The 15080-nt window shown below is 45.6% G+C and overlaps 1 protein-coding gene across 1 annotated transcript; it reads right to left on the bottom strand.

Annotated features, from left to right (window-relative positions):
• Nucleotides 1-7720: 7720 nt before the first annotated feature.
• On the bottom strand, nt 7721-13973 carry LOC123128714 (protein DETOXIFICATION 19). Its single transcript, XM_044548795.1, has 7 exons — nt 13476-13973; nt 9141-9685; nt 8961-9047; nt 8818-8874; nt 8489-8727; nt 8219-8337; nt 7721-8088 (listed from the first exon to the last, which is right to left on the bottom strand). Exons 1-7 carry the CDS (start codon nt 13749-13751, stop codon nt 7960-7962), a joined length of 1452 nt encoding a protein of 483 aa, XP_044404730.1. The 5' UTR covers nt 13752-13973; the 3' UTR covers nt 7721-7959.
• Nucleotides 13974-15080: the final 1107 nt, after the last annotated feature.

Here is a 15080-nt window from a genome sequence, read left to right as displayed (position 1 = left end):
CAAGGATGGTTCTGTGGCCCTCCCGACCTCGGATCCAACCCTCAATGGTGGCCATCACTGGGAAAGGTCCAGCTCTATGCCGCGACATGTGCAAGCTCAACATGGGTTGGATTGGAGCCGCACTCAGACCGCCGTCGCGGCTGGAGAAGACCTCACCAGCGGCCGCCATCCACCACCAGCATCCACACAGCCAGACGACGAGGTGCAACGGCAACCCGAGCCGTCGGCGGCCGAGCTCCCGCGCTCGCCGAGCCACCCAGGCCGCCGCTGAGCCCGCGCCACCTGTGGCGCAGCTACCACCGGATCAGGGCATGCCCAAACGCAGCCGCCAGCAACACCGCAGCCACCTCAGCCGCCCCGCGTCCGGATGCCACGCCGCCGCGCCTCCGCCGGCCACGCCGTCCCGCGCCACACGCGACCACACGGAGAGGGGAAGATGCCCCCCCCACCGCTGGAACCGACCAGGCTTCGCCTGCCTGAGCTCGCAAGCAGCGGCCAGGGAGGGGAGAAGGGGAGGAGGTCCCGGAGGCGGGGCGCTAGGGTTTCTCCCATGACGCACGTCGCGGGAGGAGGAGATCAATCTGGAGAACTTGATTTACTAGGCTAGATAGCTTGAGTATTTGTACACGGGTTGAAGATTCACATTAGATGGATGCTACCAAGTCAAAACAGAAGAAGTGAAAAGATGACCCAAAAGGAGTAAAAGGGTTCATCTCAATGATTTGGTGTCCACAGAAAAAGACAAAGTGTAAGTGCATCTAGTGCCCCTTGTGGGTTTTGGATGATCAACGATAAAATTGTCAAGGGACTAATGTGTTCGTGAGTACACATAGGTGAAGTCCCCGATGATTTGGTTAAAATAGTGGGTTATGACCCCTAAAAATGTTCTGATAACATTTAACAATTCATAGTGCCCTCAAAAGAATTGAAGTTTGAAGAATAGTGATTCTTTGTTAGTTTTTTTTGAGTCGTAGGAAAAACCGTACTATTAGGGGGGTGAAAGTGAAGCAAGATAGAAAGTCTTTGAGTGTGATCAATCAAACCTATCTATGCTACTGAGCGAAGAGATGTGAATCTCCTTTTAGAAAAAGTCTTCGAGCTCTTGTGTTGCAGGTGATACTTTGAAACACCTGAGTTCGACTTCCTTGCTAAGGAGTTAGGAAAGTTGTTGTTGAGGTTGTCCTAAGTTTTAAGGAACCGGTGAATATGAGAGTTCAAATTTTTTTACTATTATGACAGCTCGCAACAACATGTTGGTGGGAGCCCCCTGTCCAACAGTCATATCGCTAGCCAACTATGAGATGCAACTATAAATAGAAACCTAACCCCACAGATAGCGGGAGATTGCTCGAGAGAAATTTCTGCCCAATGTTACGCAAAGAGCATCCATGCCCGCACTAATTTTGAGATATCTAAGTGAGGAAAAACCATCCAAATCGTAAAGCAAAGTGATTGAGCATCACAAAGAAGTTGATCTAAGTCTAATGAGACGTGTTCCTCTTGAAGACTATGCATCTTCTAGACAGTTAGGAGTCATTCATAGCTTCCAGTGTGCAACGGCCGAAAAATGATTTTTTGATGGTCTGAAGATCATCGCAATATCTACCCCGAGTAATTGGGTGAGTTCCAAGGAACTTATCTCAAGGATAAGAAGGCGGAGACTTGTGTGTCCTCAGAGTTGTGGCTCGACCTCTCTAATCCATACGTAAATGTGCCAACAAATTGAACTGGGGTATTGAAATATTTGTGTCTTCATTGAGCACTCTGACTCTTATTCTTTGCACCTTACATTCAGAAATTTGTGTCTATATCCTCTCGGATGAGATGCTAGCATGTGAAATAAAACCTCGCCGAGAAACCATCATGTCCCATCACCTTGTCCATCTGTTGTGTTTTAACCACATTACACACCTCCTCCTCCGAGAATCCCACCTCAAGATGATGTAGGTTGAAAATGGGGACTTGGAGGTAATTTGGTGATGAACCCAACATATCAAAGATTAAGGAATACACCGGTGTAGCGTTCTTGTCATGATCAGATGTAAGTGAGCAATTAATCTTGAGATAAGAGATGAAGGCTTTCTTTCTCCGGTGAATAGCATGCAAGTGTAGGAAACATGTGCATCTTACACTCTCCTTAAATCCCCAATACCCTCTAACGCTTCCTCGCAATTGTCCTCTCGAGGGGCGCCAAACCTAGCAGCTTCATCTTCAGAGGCTAATGCAAATGTCACTCCTCGCAGACAGTTGTCGTGTCTCCATGGACACATCCATGGCACTAGTGTAACTTTGGCATTCTTGAGGAATAGGAAGGTCTTTCTTTAAGCAGCTAGTTTGGATTATTGTTTTTGCCATGGTATAATTGTAGTAACTTTTTTTTACATTATGTTAATTAGGAAAGCAAGAAATCGAAAGGAGAAACATCCTACTTGTGTGAGAGCCCATGATGATGCATGGGCCTGCTTGCCTAGCTATGCGGGCTGTTATCCGTGAGCAAGTCTATATGTCCAACTACAAGGAAACAAACAGTCTGATACACATTGTTATGGTAACATTCACCTCTCTATCTTTTTTTGACATGGGAAATATCCTCCATCCTTTCTTTGAGTTTTTTCATTTCTTTATAGGGGAATCTATCCCAAATGATAAACGAATAGGTGTTGAAGTTATAATTTTAAATAAACCACGATCAACTCCACGGCCGCCGCCCCGACACCATCCCCAACCAAAGCTTTAAGCCATGACCGGCAAAGAGACAAGCGGGAAGGCACCTACTCCCGTGCCCCTGGACGGCCCCCAGGTCCAAGCCCCCCCCCCCCCCGGCCTGCCGCACTCGGCTGCCACCGCCCCGTCCTGCCAGGTTGCGCAAGGACGAGCTCCCCGGTGCGCCACCTGACGGGAGGCAAGGATGGTTAAGTGGCCCTCCCGACCTCGGATCCAACCCTAAACGGTGGCCATCACTAGGAAAGGTCCAGCTCTATGCCGCGACATGTGCAAGTTCAACATGGGTTGGATTGGAGCCGCACTCAGACCGGCGTCGCGGCTGGAGAAGACCTCACCAGCAGCCGCCATCCACCACCAGCATCCACATAGCCAGACAACGAGGTGCAACGGCGACCCAAGCCACCACCGGCCGAGCTCCCACGCGCGCCGAGCCACCCAGGCCGCCGATGAGCCCGTGCCACCTGTGGCGCAGCTGCCACCGGATCAGGGCATGCCCAAACGCAGCCGCCATCAACACCGCAACCACCTCCGCCGCCCCGCGTCCGGATGCCACGCCGTCGCGCCTCCGCCGGCCACGCCGTCCCGCGCCACACGCGACCACACGGAGAGGGGTAGATGCCCCCCCATCGCCGGAACCGACCAGGCTTCGCCTGGCTGAGCTCACAGGCAGCGGCCAGGGAGGGGAGAAGGGGAGGAGGAGGTCCTGGAGGCGGGGCGCTAGGGTTTCTCTCGTGACGCACGTCGCGGGAGGAGGAGAGCAATCTGGAGAACTTGATTTGCCAGGCTAGATACCTTGAGTATTTGTACGCGGGTTGAAGATTCACATTAGATGGATGCTACCAAGTCAAAACAGAAGAAGTGAAAAGATGACCCAAAAGGAGTAAAAGGGTTCATCTCAATGATTTTGTGTCCACAGAAAAAGACAAAGTGTAAGTGCATCTAGTGCCCCTTGTGGGTTTTGGATGATTAACGATAAAATTGTCAAGGGACTAATGTGTTCGTGAGTACACATAGGTGAAGTCCTCGATGATTTGGTTAAAATAGTGGGTTATGACCCCTAAAAATGTTCTGATAACATTTAACAATTCATAGTGCCCTCTAAAGAATTGAATTTTGAAGAATAGTGATTCTTTGTTAGTTTTTTTGAGTCGTAGGAAAAACCGTACTATTAGGGGGGTGAAAGTGAAGCAAGATAGAAAGTCTTTGAGTGTGATCAATCAAACCTATCTATGCTACTGAGCGAAGAGATGTGAATCTCCTTTCAGAAAAAGTCTTTGAGCTCTTTGTGTTGAAGGTGATACTTTGAAACACCTGAGTTCGACTTACTCGCTAAGGAGTTAGGAAAGTTGTTGTTGAGGTTGTCCTAAGTTTTAAGGAACCGGTGAATATGAGAGTTCAAAATTTTTACTATTATGACAGCTCGCAACAACATGTTGGTGTGAGCCCCCTGTCCAACAGTCATATCGCTAGCCAACCATGAGATGCAACTATAAATAGAAACCTAACCCCGCAGATAGCAGGAGATTGCTCGAGAGAAATTTCTGCCCAGTGTTACGCAAAGAGCATCCCTGCCCGCACTAATTTTGAGATATCTAAGTGAGGAAAAACCATCCAAATAGTAAAGCAAAGAGATTGAGCATCACAAAGAAGTTGATCTAAGTCTACTGAGACTTGTTCCTCTTGAAGACTATGCATCTTCTAGAAAGTTAGGAGTCATTCATAGCTTCCAGTGTACAACGGCTGAAGAATGATTTTTTGATGGTCTGAAGATCATCGCAATATCGACCCCGAGTAATTGGGTGAGTTCCAAGGAACTTATCTCAAGGATAAGAAGGTGGAAACTTGTGTGTCCTCAGAGTTGTGGCTCGATCTCTCTAATCCATACGTAAAATGTGCCACCAAATTGAACTAGGGTATTAAAATATCCGTGTCTTCACTGAGCACTCCGATTCTTATTCTTTGCACCTTACATTCAGAAATTTGTGTCTATATCCTCTCAGATGAGATGGCAACATGTGAAATAAAGCCTCGCCGAGAAACCATCAGGTCCCATCACCTTGTCCATCTGTTGCGTTTTAACCACATTACACACCTCCTCCTCTGAGAATCCCACCTCAAGATGATGTAGGTTGAAAATGGGGACTTGGAGGTAATTTGGTGATGAACCCAGCATACCAAAGATTAAGGGATACACCGATGTAGCCTTCTCGTCATGATCAGATGTAAGTGAGCAATTAATCTTGAGATAAGAGATGAAGGCTTTCTTTCTCCGGTGAACAGCATGCGAGTGTAGGAAACATGTGCATCTTACACTCTCCTTAAATCCCCAATACCCTCTAACGCTTCCTCCCAATTGTCCTCTCAAGGGGCGCCAAACCTAGCAGCTTCATCTTCAGAGGCTAATGCAAATATCACTCCTCGCAGACAGTTGTCGTGTCTCCATGGACACATCCATGGCACTAGTGTAACTTTGGCATTCTCGAGGAATAGGAAGGTCTTTCTTTAAGCAGCTACTTTGGATTATTGTTTTTGCCATGGTATAATTGTAGTAACTTTTTTTACATTATGTTAATTTGGAAAGCAAGAAATCGAAAGGATAAACATCCTACTAGTGTGAGAGCCCATGACGATGCACGGGCCTGCTTGCCTAGTTACGTGAGATGTTATCCGCAAGCAAGTCTATATGTCCAACTACAAGGAAACAACCAGTCTGATACACATTGTTATGGTATCATTCACCTCTCTCTCTCTCTCTTGACATAGGAAATATCCCCCATCCTTTCTTTGAGTTTTTCCATTTCTTTATATGGGAAACTATCCTAAATGATAAATGAATAGGTGAAGAAGTTATAATTTTAAATAAACCACGATCAAATCTATGGAAGCAATGGCTTATGGGTTCCTTTTAGTTCCGACTTCAGAATAAAATTTTTTATATCTTCTTTGGAGAACCACCTAAGGTCCCACCAACTCCAGCTAAAAGAATAAAACAATTCCATTCAAGCAAGAAGCCTCGTTTAGCGAGACAGAAGCCGAGCTCACCTACAGGAACCGAAAGTGGCCAGCCCAGTAGCCATATGGTTTCGTCATGTTGACTTCACACATATCGTTTTTTTACTTTGTTTATAGTTACAAAAATAATGAATTCATATATTATGAAAAATTAGTTACTTCATTGCACATTAAAAAATATCCATGTAGCTAAAACAATGTTAGCTCAACTTTTAGAAAATATTTGTACCATTGAAAAGAATGTAAGTGAAATTTTTAAAAATATTCATACAATTTAAAATGTTTTTGGTACCATTCAGAAAAATACGTTGCATTTTAATAAAGCATGCATTTCAAAAAAATATTTTGAGGTTAAAAAAGTTTATACAATGTAAAGAAATGTTCGCATAGCCTAAAAATTGTTTTGTATCATTCGAGAAAATGTTTCAACGTTTATTTGAAAATATTGAACACATATATAAAAAAATGTTAATGATGTATTTGAGAAAATGTTGAACTTGTATAAAAAAAGTTTCTGATGTATATGAAAAATGTAACACATTTGAATAAATTAGACATGTGTTGGAGAAAAGAAAGTAAAAAAAGAAGAAAAACAAAGAAACCCGAAGAAAAAAAGATCAACATTTATACCCAAATATATCATAGTCTTAGTCATTGTCGTAGTTGTCTTCTTCCAATTCATCTTCCTCCTCATCAAGGTGGCTGTGGTAGTCTATATGTCCATGACGATGCACGAGCCTGCTTCCCTAGCTATGCGGGATGTTATCCGCAAGCAAGTCTATATGTCCAACTACAAGGAAACAAGCAGTCCGATACACATTATTATGGTATCATTCACCTCTTTTTCTTTTTGACATGGGAAATACCCCCCATCCTTTCTTTGAGTTTTTTTATTTCTTTATATGGGAAATTATCCCAACTGATAAATGAATAGTTGTGGAAGTTATAATTGTAAATAAACCACGATCAAATCTATGGAAGCATTGGCTTATACATTCCTTTTAGTTCCGACTTCAGAATATTTTTGTTGATTTCGTCTTCCGAGAACCACCTAAGGTTCCACCAACTCCAGCTAAACGAATAAAATAATTCCATTCAAGCAAGAAGTCTCCTTTAGCGAGACAGAAGCCGAGCTCACCTACAGGAACCGAAAGTGGCCAGCCCAGTAGCATATGGTTTCGTCATGTTGACTTCACGCATGTTGTTTCTTTACTTTGTTTATATTTACAAAAATAATAAATTCATATATTATGAAAGAATAGTTACTTAAAAAAAATAATTGCACACTAAAAAATATCCATGTAGCGTAAAACAATGTTTGCTCAACTTTTTTTTAAAAACTGTACCATTGAAAACAATGTAAGTGAAATTTTTAAAAATATTCATACAATTTACAAATATTGTTTAGTACCATTCAAAAAAGTATGTTGCATTTTCATAAAGCATGCATTTCAAAAAATATGTTTGTGACGTCAAAAAAGATTGTACAATGTAAAGAAATGTTTGCATAGCCTAAAAAATGTTTTGTATCATTCGAGAAAATGTTTCAACGTTTATTTGAAAAGATTTAACACATATATAAAAATATTAATCATGTATTTGATTTTTTTTAAGTTGTATAAAAAAAGTTTCTGATGTATATGAAAAATGTAGAACACATTTGAATAAATTAGACATGTGTTGGAGAAAAGAAAGTAAAAAAAGAATAAAAACAAAGAAGCCGGAAAAAAAGGAAACTAAACAAAAACTGAAGAAAACCCAAAGAACACCGATGCAAACACAGTGAAAAAACTAATAAGAAACCACAGGAAAAAAACTGGCGTGCAGCTACAGTATTCGGCTTGCCCAGTAGCCCCGCCCTGTAGGTGAGAAGTGGCATTTGCGGTTTCGCGCTCGATACTTTGCGCGCAGGGCCTCAACGCTAACAACTTCGCATTGACGGCCTTGATATATTTGCGTCCTTGAAAATATGAACATCCATGGGTTCGGTTGGGAGGATGAAACATCCACGTCCCGGTATGTACGTTTCTCCTGCACTCTCTGGTTAATTGCCATTACAGGATCGATTTTCTGTTTTTTTTAGGGTACATCTTTCTATTTCTGAGACATATGTTCCCTGAAAGTACACGGTCAAAAAGCTAGCTTTCTGTTCAAACATCGTACGCCCTGGCCATCTCACAAAAACCCCTACAACAGGTGCAAGCCATGAACGATATTTATCGATCAAGCAATATAGTTGGCCTTCTCTTGCTGCATCGCATCCACGATCTTGGACCATTTCGTGCGGGCGGTGATCACCACCAGCGTGCTGGTCTGGCAAGTAAGCCCGCAGATCAGACCCGACCATAAACCCTGCAAACAAAGTACATGGTCTGTTGAGTGTTCCATCTCATTAATTATATTTCAGAAAGAATGGAGTTCGAGCTGCTTGCTATCCACATTCCGCAGTGGCAAGGGTGAGAGCTCTCAGTAGGGTAATTACCGTGGTGTAGAAATTGAGCTTGAAGGCAAAGAGCATGGCCAACGGCATGCCGATGAAGTAGAACGCCACAAGGTTCGTCATCGCCGCCAGGTGCTGCCATCCGCAGCCCCTCGCCACCCCTGCACATGCCAATTTATTCGATTGTTAATTTGCGGAATCGTTTAGCGCGCACTAACAGCGGCATTCCAGTACGTGGTACTACGAAATTATCTATCTGTTCAGTAGTGCAGGTAAGTGATTCTTGGAGATTGGTTTAGGTAGCTGCCGCACCTGACAGTACGCCCTGCGCGGAGTCGAGCACAATCGAGATCATCAAGAGCGGGGTGATGGCTGCGAATTCTGCCACAATCACCTTGCTCCCGCTGAAGAGTCTCGCCCAAAGGCCGTGGCCGAAGCCCAGCAGCAGGATGAAGGAGAAAGCGAGGAACACCGACAACTTAAGCGTCACCGCGACCGCATTCTTCGCCATATCCACGTTCCCGGCTCCGATCTCATTCGACACCCGGGTGCTGCAAAAGGTGCAAACAGTTAATGAAACAACAGGTCGTTGTGCTTAATTACAGCGTCAAATTAAATGAAGAACCTGAGATCGTACATACCTTACAGCGGCACTGAATCCGTAGGTGATCATGTAGGCAATCGCCTCCGTGCTTGAGCTGCATTTACAAGTTGAAGAAGTCAACATGATGGAACAATGCTTCTGAAGCTCCATCGGACAGACAGTATTCGAGAATGAACTTACCACATGGCGATCAACGACGTGCTCACTGTGGAATTTGGTAGCAATCCCGCGATAAGAACCAGAAGCTCAAATGCCCAATACTCCAAGCTGCATGCATTCAACAAACTCAAAATCAATAATGAGAAAAAACAACATGTGGCTGACAATGGTATCTGTATATCCAACTATATATTTACCGACCAAACCATGATGGCGGAGGGCGTCGCGAGCTTGAGGGTCGGCAACACGTAGTTCAACGCGTCGGCGGAGAAGCCCTTCCATGTCTCGCTAAACTCCTTGGACTGCATCACGTACCCAAGCAGCATCAGGCAGGAGAACCATAAGGTGATGGAGATGGCGGTAGACGCGCCGATGAGGCCGAACCCAAGCACGTTCACCAGCAGGTGGTTCAGCGCAATGTGGAGCATGAATGGCACCACGGAGCAGACGACGAGCGGTAGGACGATGGACTGTGTCTGCAGGTACCGTATAAGGCACTGCAGGAAGGAGAAGGCGAACAGACCGGGGATCTGGTACCGAATGAACACCGCAGCGGCGCGGGACACCTCGGGTTCTTGACGCAGGCACAGAAGCAGGGGCTCCGTGAACAGCCACAGGACGGCGATGACCATAGACACCACCGCCGACATGATGAGCGACGACTGCAGGTATAGTCCTAGCATGCGGTATAATCGTGCCCCGTAGGCTTGCCCGCATAGCGTCTCCAGGGCGCCGCTCATGCCGGTCTGAAATGTTCAGCATTTTTTGCATATGAGTTACTCCGTTGGATTAATTCTGAGGAGTTAGCCCCTTTGTTCCGGAATATAAAGTGCATCAATTTTCGTGAAAAATCAAATATAAATATATGTGATCAAGATTATGAAATAAAATATCAACATCCACAATACTACAAAGTATGAAAATAATTTTAATGATGGACCTAATGATACAAATTTGGTATTATAGATATATCATTTTTTTAAACTCGATCAAACATGCAGACGTTTGATTTTGAAAAAACCTAATAAACCTTATATTTTGGAAGGATGGAAGTAGGATGTAAATGGAAGTAAGATGCAATGCGACAATGTTCCACAGCACAACAAGTTCTTTTTTTTAGAACAACTGCAGAACAAGTTATGGACTTAATGGGACTGTCTATTCGTAAGTCACCTGAATTTCTTTTTCACCTAAGTCATCTTGGTTCGCTGTGTTCTACTGTAGCTTTTTCTATATTCACCATTTTACCCACATTATGTTCAGGTGCCGTTTCTCCATCCGCATTGGGAAGAATGAAGATGGTTTGGGATTGGCTTGGCCTCAATTTTTTTTAATGTTGAGAATCGGCCAACTACAGCTCGGTCTCGGGGTGGTGGTTCGCAGCAGTCACTCTCACCCATGGGGCAGCCGGAGTAAACCATGATCATCCTTATCATGCTAGTCTAATGGGAGATATGCAATGAAGGGAATGCGTACGACTTCCGCAACCATTTCTCAATGCATCTAGCATATCATTGTTTCTAAGATTAGAAAAGAAGCCGAGGATCGCTCAACCACCGGGGCTAAACACATGGAATGATGGAATTAATAATTACTGCGAGAGTAGTCGTCTTTTGTTTCGTATATCAACTTTGAGCAACGGACATATAATCTTATAAGTTATAACTCTCTTCTTAATCATTCATAAGTGTTAAAGCTTTTTGCCCTCGTTTTATAAGAAAAAGTTTAAAGCGCTCTATAATCCGGACAGATGGAAGTACATACCTCTCGAAACGAAAATTCACTATTTCTAGAAACCCACATTAGTATTTACCGCAAAACACACGCCCACTATCGGCAGACGCAGCGGCCATGATTCGGCGGACTCGTGGCCACACATGTACTGAAAAGTCCTGGATCCCGACTCTGGAGAAACTTGGCTGATTTACGTCATTGACCATGTCACCCAGCAGGAGTTGATCGGTTATTTTACTTGCAGCACGGCATCGAATTAGACAAACAAGTGGTTAAGCGCATCAAGCGCAAGAAGGGTGGGTGGATCGAGGCTCGTGAGTCGTGAGACTTGTGACTGATTGCTTGAGAACACCGTCGCCGTTTCCCAGGGAGACGGAGATATTCGCTTTGTACCAGATCGAGACGACCCCTTCCTTCCTAGCTCAAGACTCGGCCTCCCCTGTGTATATATGTTTACCACTTTTCAGAATTTATTTGACCTCGCTCGATCCCCTAGTCGACGCATGTAGTGATGTACTCCAGTGCATACACGTCGACCATGCACGCACGCATTCATGCAGCCAGACCGGATGGCGTACGTGAGGACCAGCCGAGCCGAGCCACGGCAGTCATGCAGACACGACACGTCGTCGATCGACTCCCACAGAAACAGAATACTTTCTCCATTTCACAATGTAGTGCTTTCTCTATCCCCGTGCTTCAATTTTGACCGTAAATTTAACTATCAAGACCGATTACGGCGGGAGCAAAAGTTATATCAGTGAATTCGTATTCGAAAGAAGTTTTCAATTATATAATTTTTTCTCCCGCCGCAGTTGGTCTCATTGATTAAATTTATGGTCAAAGTTGGACCTCGGGAAGCACGGGTGCACTATACCCTCCATTCCAAAATATAGTGCGCCAGCGCTTTCCGAGGTTCAACTTTGACCATAAATTTAACCAACGAGACCAACTGCGGCGGGAGAAAAAAATTATATAATTAAAAACTTCTTTCGAATACGAATTCATTGATATATTTTTTGCTCCCGTCGCAATCGGTCTTGATAGTTAAATTTACGGTCAAAGTTGAAACACGTGGACAGAGAAAGCACTATATTGTGAAATGGAGGAAGTATTTGGAATGGAGGGAGTACAGTCGTACCGACGTTTGTGTCAGTCCAGCTATGCCCGGCAGCTATAGGCTATCTATAACTCTCCCAGTCTCCCTCTCCCTCTGCGGGCCACGCAAACGACGTATAACTCCGCGTGTCAGTTTCTTGTTGGCAGCTACACGAATTCAATGCGTGTGTAAGACAGCTACAGTTTCTGCGAATAGCTAGCGCCTCCTGGGCCAAGAAGAAAGCAAGGAAAATGTTGGCTTCTTGTGCGTTTTCTGGTTTTGGGTCGTGTAGATTGAGACTTGGAGAGATGATGGCCGATCGATTTGTTTCATTTCCTGAGCAAACCAAAAAAAGAAGCATCCCTTCCATTTTCCGAGCAAACAAATTGTACTACACTAGTACTACTTAATTATTCCAATGTTCAGCCGTATTATTTGGTGTGCCCTTAATCCTTATCACTGCTTGCTAATGGAGTGTGAGATCAATGGAGTACGAGAGTGGAGCTGAAATGATATGGTACTGTACGTAAGGTCAACAGGCCATCTAGCACGAGCGTTGATAATATCTCATCTGATCTGATCGCTCCGGCTAGGGCTAGTGCCACGTTAACTAGTAAACATATATCTATCTGAACGCAAAAAACATATATCTATCTTTAAAGATGTCACCTCATCAAGTCCACTCTCTTCTCTTCTCTCCGCCTAAAAAACAATTCAGTACAAAGTTGATTTCATGTGGACGTCCGATATTTATCCAGCGGCTCCGTGTCATCTTCCTCCTGATCTAGCCCTCTTTCCACACCGCTCCGATCTATGATGCAGCGCCCACCAAAAGCGCCGCCGTTTCCACCAACGGCCGGCGGTGCTTCGCCCTGGCCCTCCCTCCCTCGTCCCTCCACCATCCTTTCTTTCTGGCGCCGGCAGTCCACCCCACCCCACACCCCAACGGTTAAGCCCCGGCCTCCCCTCACTGGTGAAGCCGCTGCCACATCGTCGGTCTCCAACTCCGTGCCGTTCATGGCTTGAACCCTCGCCTCGCTGCCGTCCATCGCGGTGTCCCCGTGCTCGCCTGGGAGCTTTTGAAACCCGCTGATCGAAATGCATTTTCAGGCAGCTTGCATAGGACGTGGATTTTTAGAACAGCTGCACCCCGGCCCTTTATCCTGGTTGTCCAATATTGCTTTAAGATCTGTGCAACACAACTAACTTTTCGTATGAAAATTTCTCTTTTTTGTTTCTCTCACATAAAAGATGTCTTGAAGTTCAAACCTTTGCAGCGTGGCAAAGCTTTCCATCTAGAATCTAGGATAAATCTTTCAGAATTTTTTGTCAAACATAAATATACAAAAAAATGATTTTTTACATTAAAAAAATCGTTTTTGTATATTTATATTTGACAAAAAAATCTAAAAGATTTATCCTAGATTCTAGATAGAAAACTTTGCTACGCTGCAAAGGTTTGAACTTCAAAATATGTTTTATGTGAGAGAAACAAAAAAAAATGTGTTTGCACGAATCGCGATGCGCAGAATGGATGGCTAGATAGAGAGGGCCCGGGTGCAGCTGTGCTATTTTATATTTTCGAGCTTGCATATACGCGTCGCGGTACTCCGTCTCAAAATTTCGGCAGAGCTACGCAGGCGATCTAACCGAACTTGGACGAATTAAATCAAGAGTGTGTGGTAGCAGCATGCAGCACGTACCACGAAGGCGTAGCCGGTGACGGTGGCCCAGGAGTTGCCGAGCGTGGCGCCGGCGAGGTGGACGTCGCCGAGGTGGCCGGAGAACATGACGGACACCAGCGGGATGCCGTAGTAGGACATGTTGGTGAGGACCATGGGCACCGCGAACTGCAGCTGCGCCCACGCCTCCTCCGTGTTGATCAGGCGGCGCAGCCACGCCGGCGGGCAGCCGCAGGGCCTCTTCGCCTCGCCGCCCTTGCCGTCGGCGGGCTCGAGCAGCGGAGCCGCCGAGGACATGTCGGCCCCGCGAGCGCGCCGCAAGAGAGGGAAGGAGAAGAAGCTGCGTTAGTTTTGTGGGGGGTGTGTGGTGCCGCCGCCGCCGATGGCGATCAAGAAGATAGCGAGCGATGTGGAGATTGACCCCGTTTTTCTGTGCGGCGTGGGAAACGGGTGGTGGCGTGGAGAACTGGAGAAGATCGCACTACACATTGATTTTGTAATTTTTTCTACTCACCCGTCATACGAGATGTGCGCATGTGCGGGTACAGGAAGATTTCAAGGTGCGTGCGCATAGCACGGTCGGGGTAGGGATGGTCTCTTGGTGGGTTGATGTTCCTAATTAATGCTAGTTTGAGTTGTCAAATTTTATTTTTTTGCTACTACGTACTAGGTTGAGTTGTAAAAAGAAAGGGAAACGTTCGTACCCGGTGCGCCGGACGCACGCGGGCCTTGCGATCAATCCGGATCGTGCGTCGCTCGGGCCTACCTCTTTCATCTACGAACCGTTTTTTCATCTTCTCTCTCTTCTACCTCGCGACACGCAGTATACGCTGCTGGACCGCTCGGTTCCTCCATCTCTGTAGCTCACGCGCAGCACAACGGCATGAACGAGGCCTTGCTCATAGGGCGAGCCATTGCGGGGCGGAGAAGACATCGACGACCAATGCCTCCTCCCTCCCCTTTTTCCCCTCTCCAGTCCCCTGCGAACCCTCACCTTCCTGTAGACGAGCTTCAACCAGCAGTCATCGGAGCTAGAACCAGTTGTACAAAATGCTACGAACGGCTTCTTTTTTGCTGGAACCATCAAACCGATGGCGGTGGAGCTGCAACCAGTGATACAAAATGCTACGACTGACCCTTTTTTTGCTGGAACCAGAGAAAGAGTGAAGGATACAAATGGTGCAGGAGGAGCTGCAAACAGTACCCAAAAATGCCACAACTGTCGTGTAAGAAAGCTACCACCGGCTTCTAATAAAGCTTCAAACAAAGACGAAAAAGTTGTGGGCGCCCACCGTGCAAACTGAAAAGCTACAACCGGCCGCGAGATAGCTACTACAGGTCTTTTGAAAAGTTTCAACCGAGGGAACGGCGAACTGATGATGGCGAGCGGCGGCGATGGAAGCTGCGCGGTGGGGCAACTCGTGACGTAAGAGAAATGATGAGTTTTGATGGACATGCATCAGAGCTACAACCGGTGCACATAGGAGCTACAACCGTCAAAGCCAAATGCTACGAATGGTGACAATTTTGCTGGAACCAGAGAAAGAATGAGTTTCGATGGACATGCATCAGAGCTGCAACCAGTACTGAAAAATGCTACATCCAGCAATCAAAAAAGCTACATCC

Source organism: Triticum aestivum, chromosome 6A, assembly GCF_018294505.1.
Source record: "Triticum aestivum cultivar Chinese Spring chromosome 6A, IWGSC CS RefSeq v2.1, whole genome shotgun sequence".
NCBI classification, from domain to species: Eukaryota; Viridiplantae; Streptophyta; class Magnoliopsida; order Poales; family Poaceae; genus Triticum; species Triticum aestivum.
The sequence above is the reverse complement of the archived record's forward strand: the minus strand, read 5'-3'. Positions and strand labels throughout refer to the sequence as shown.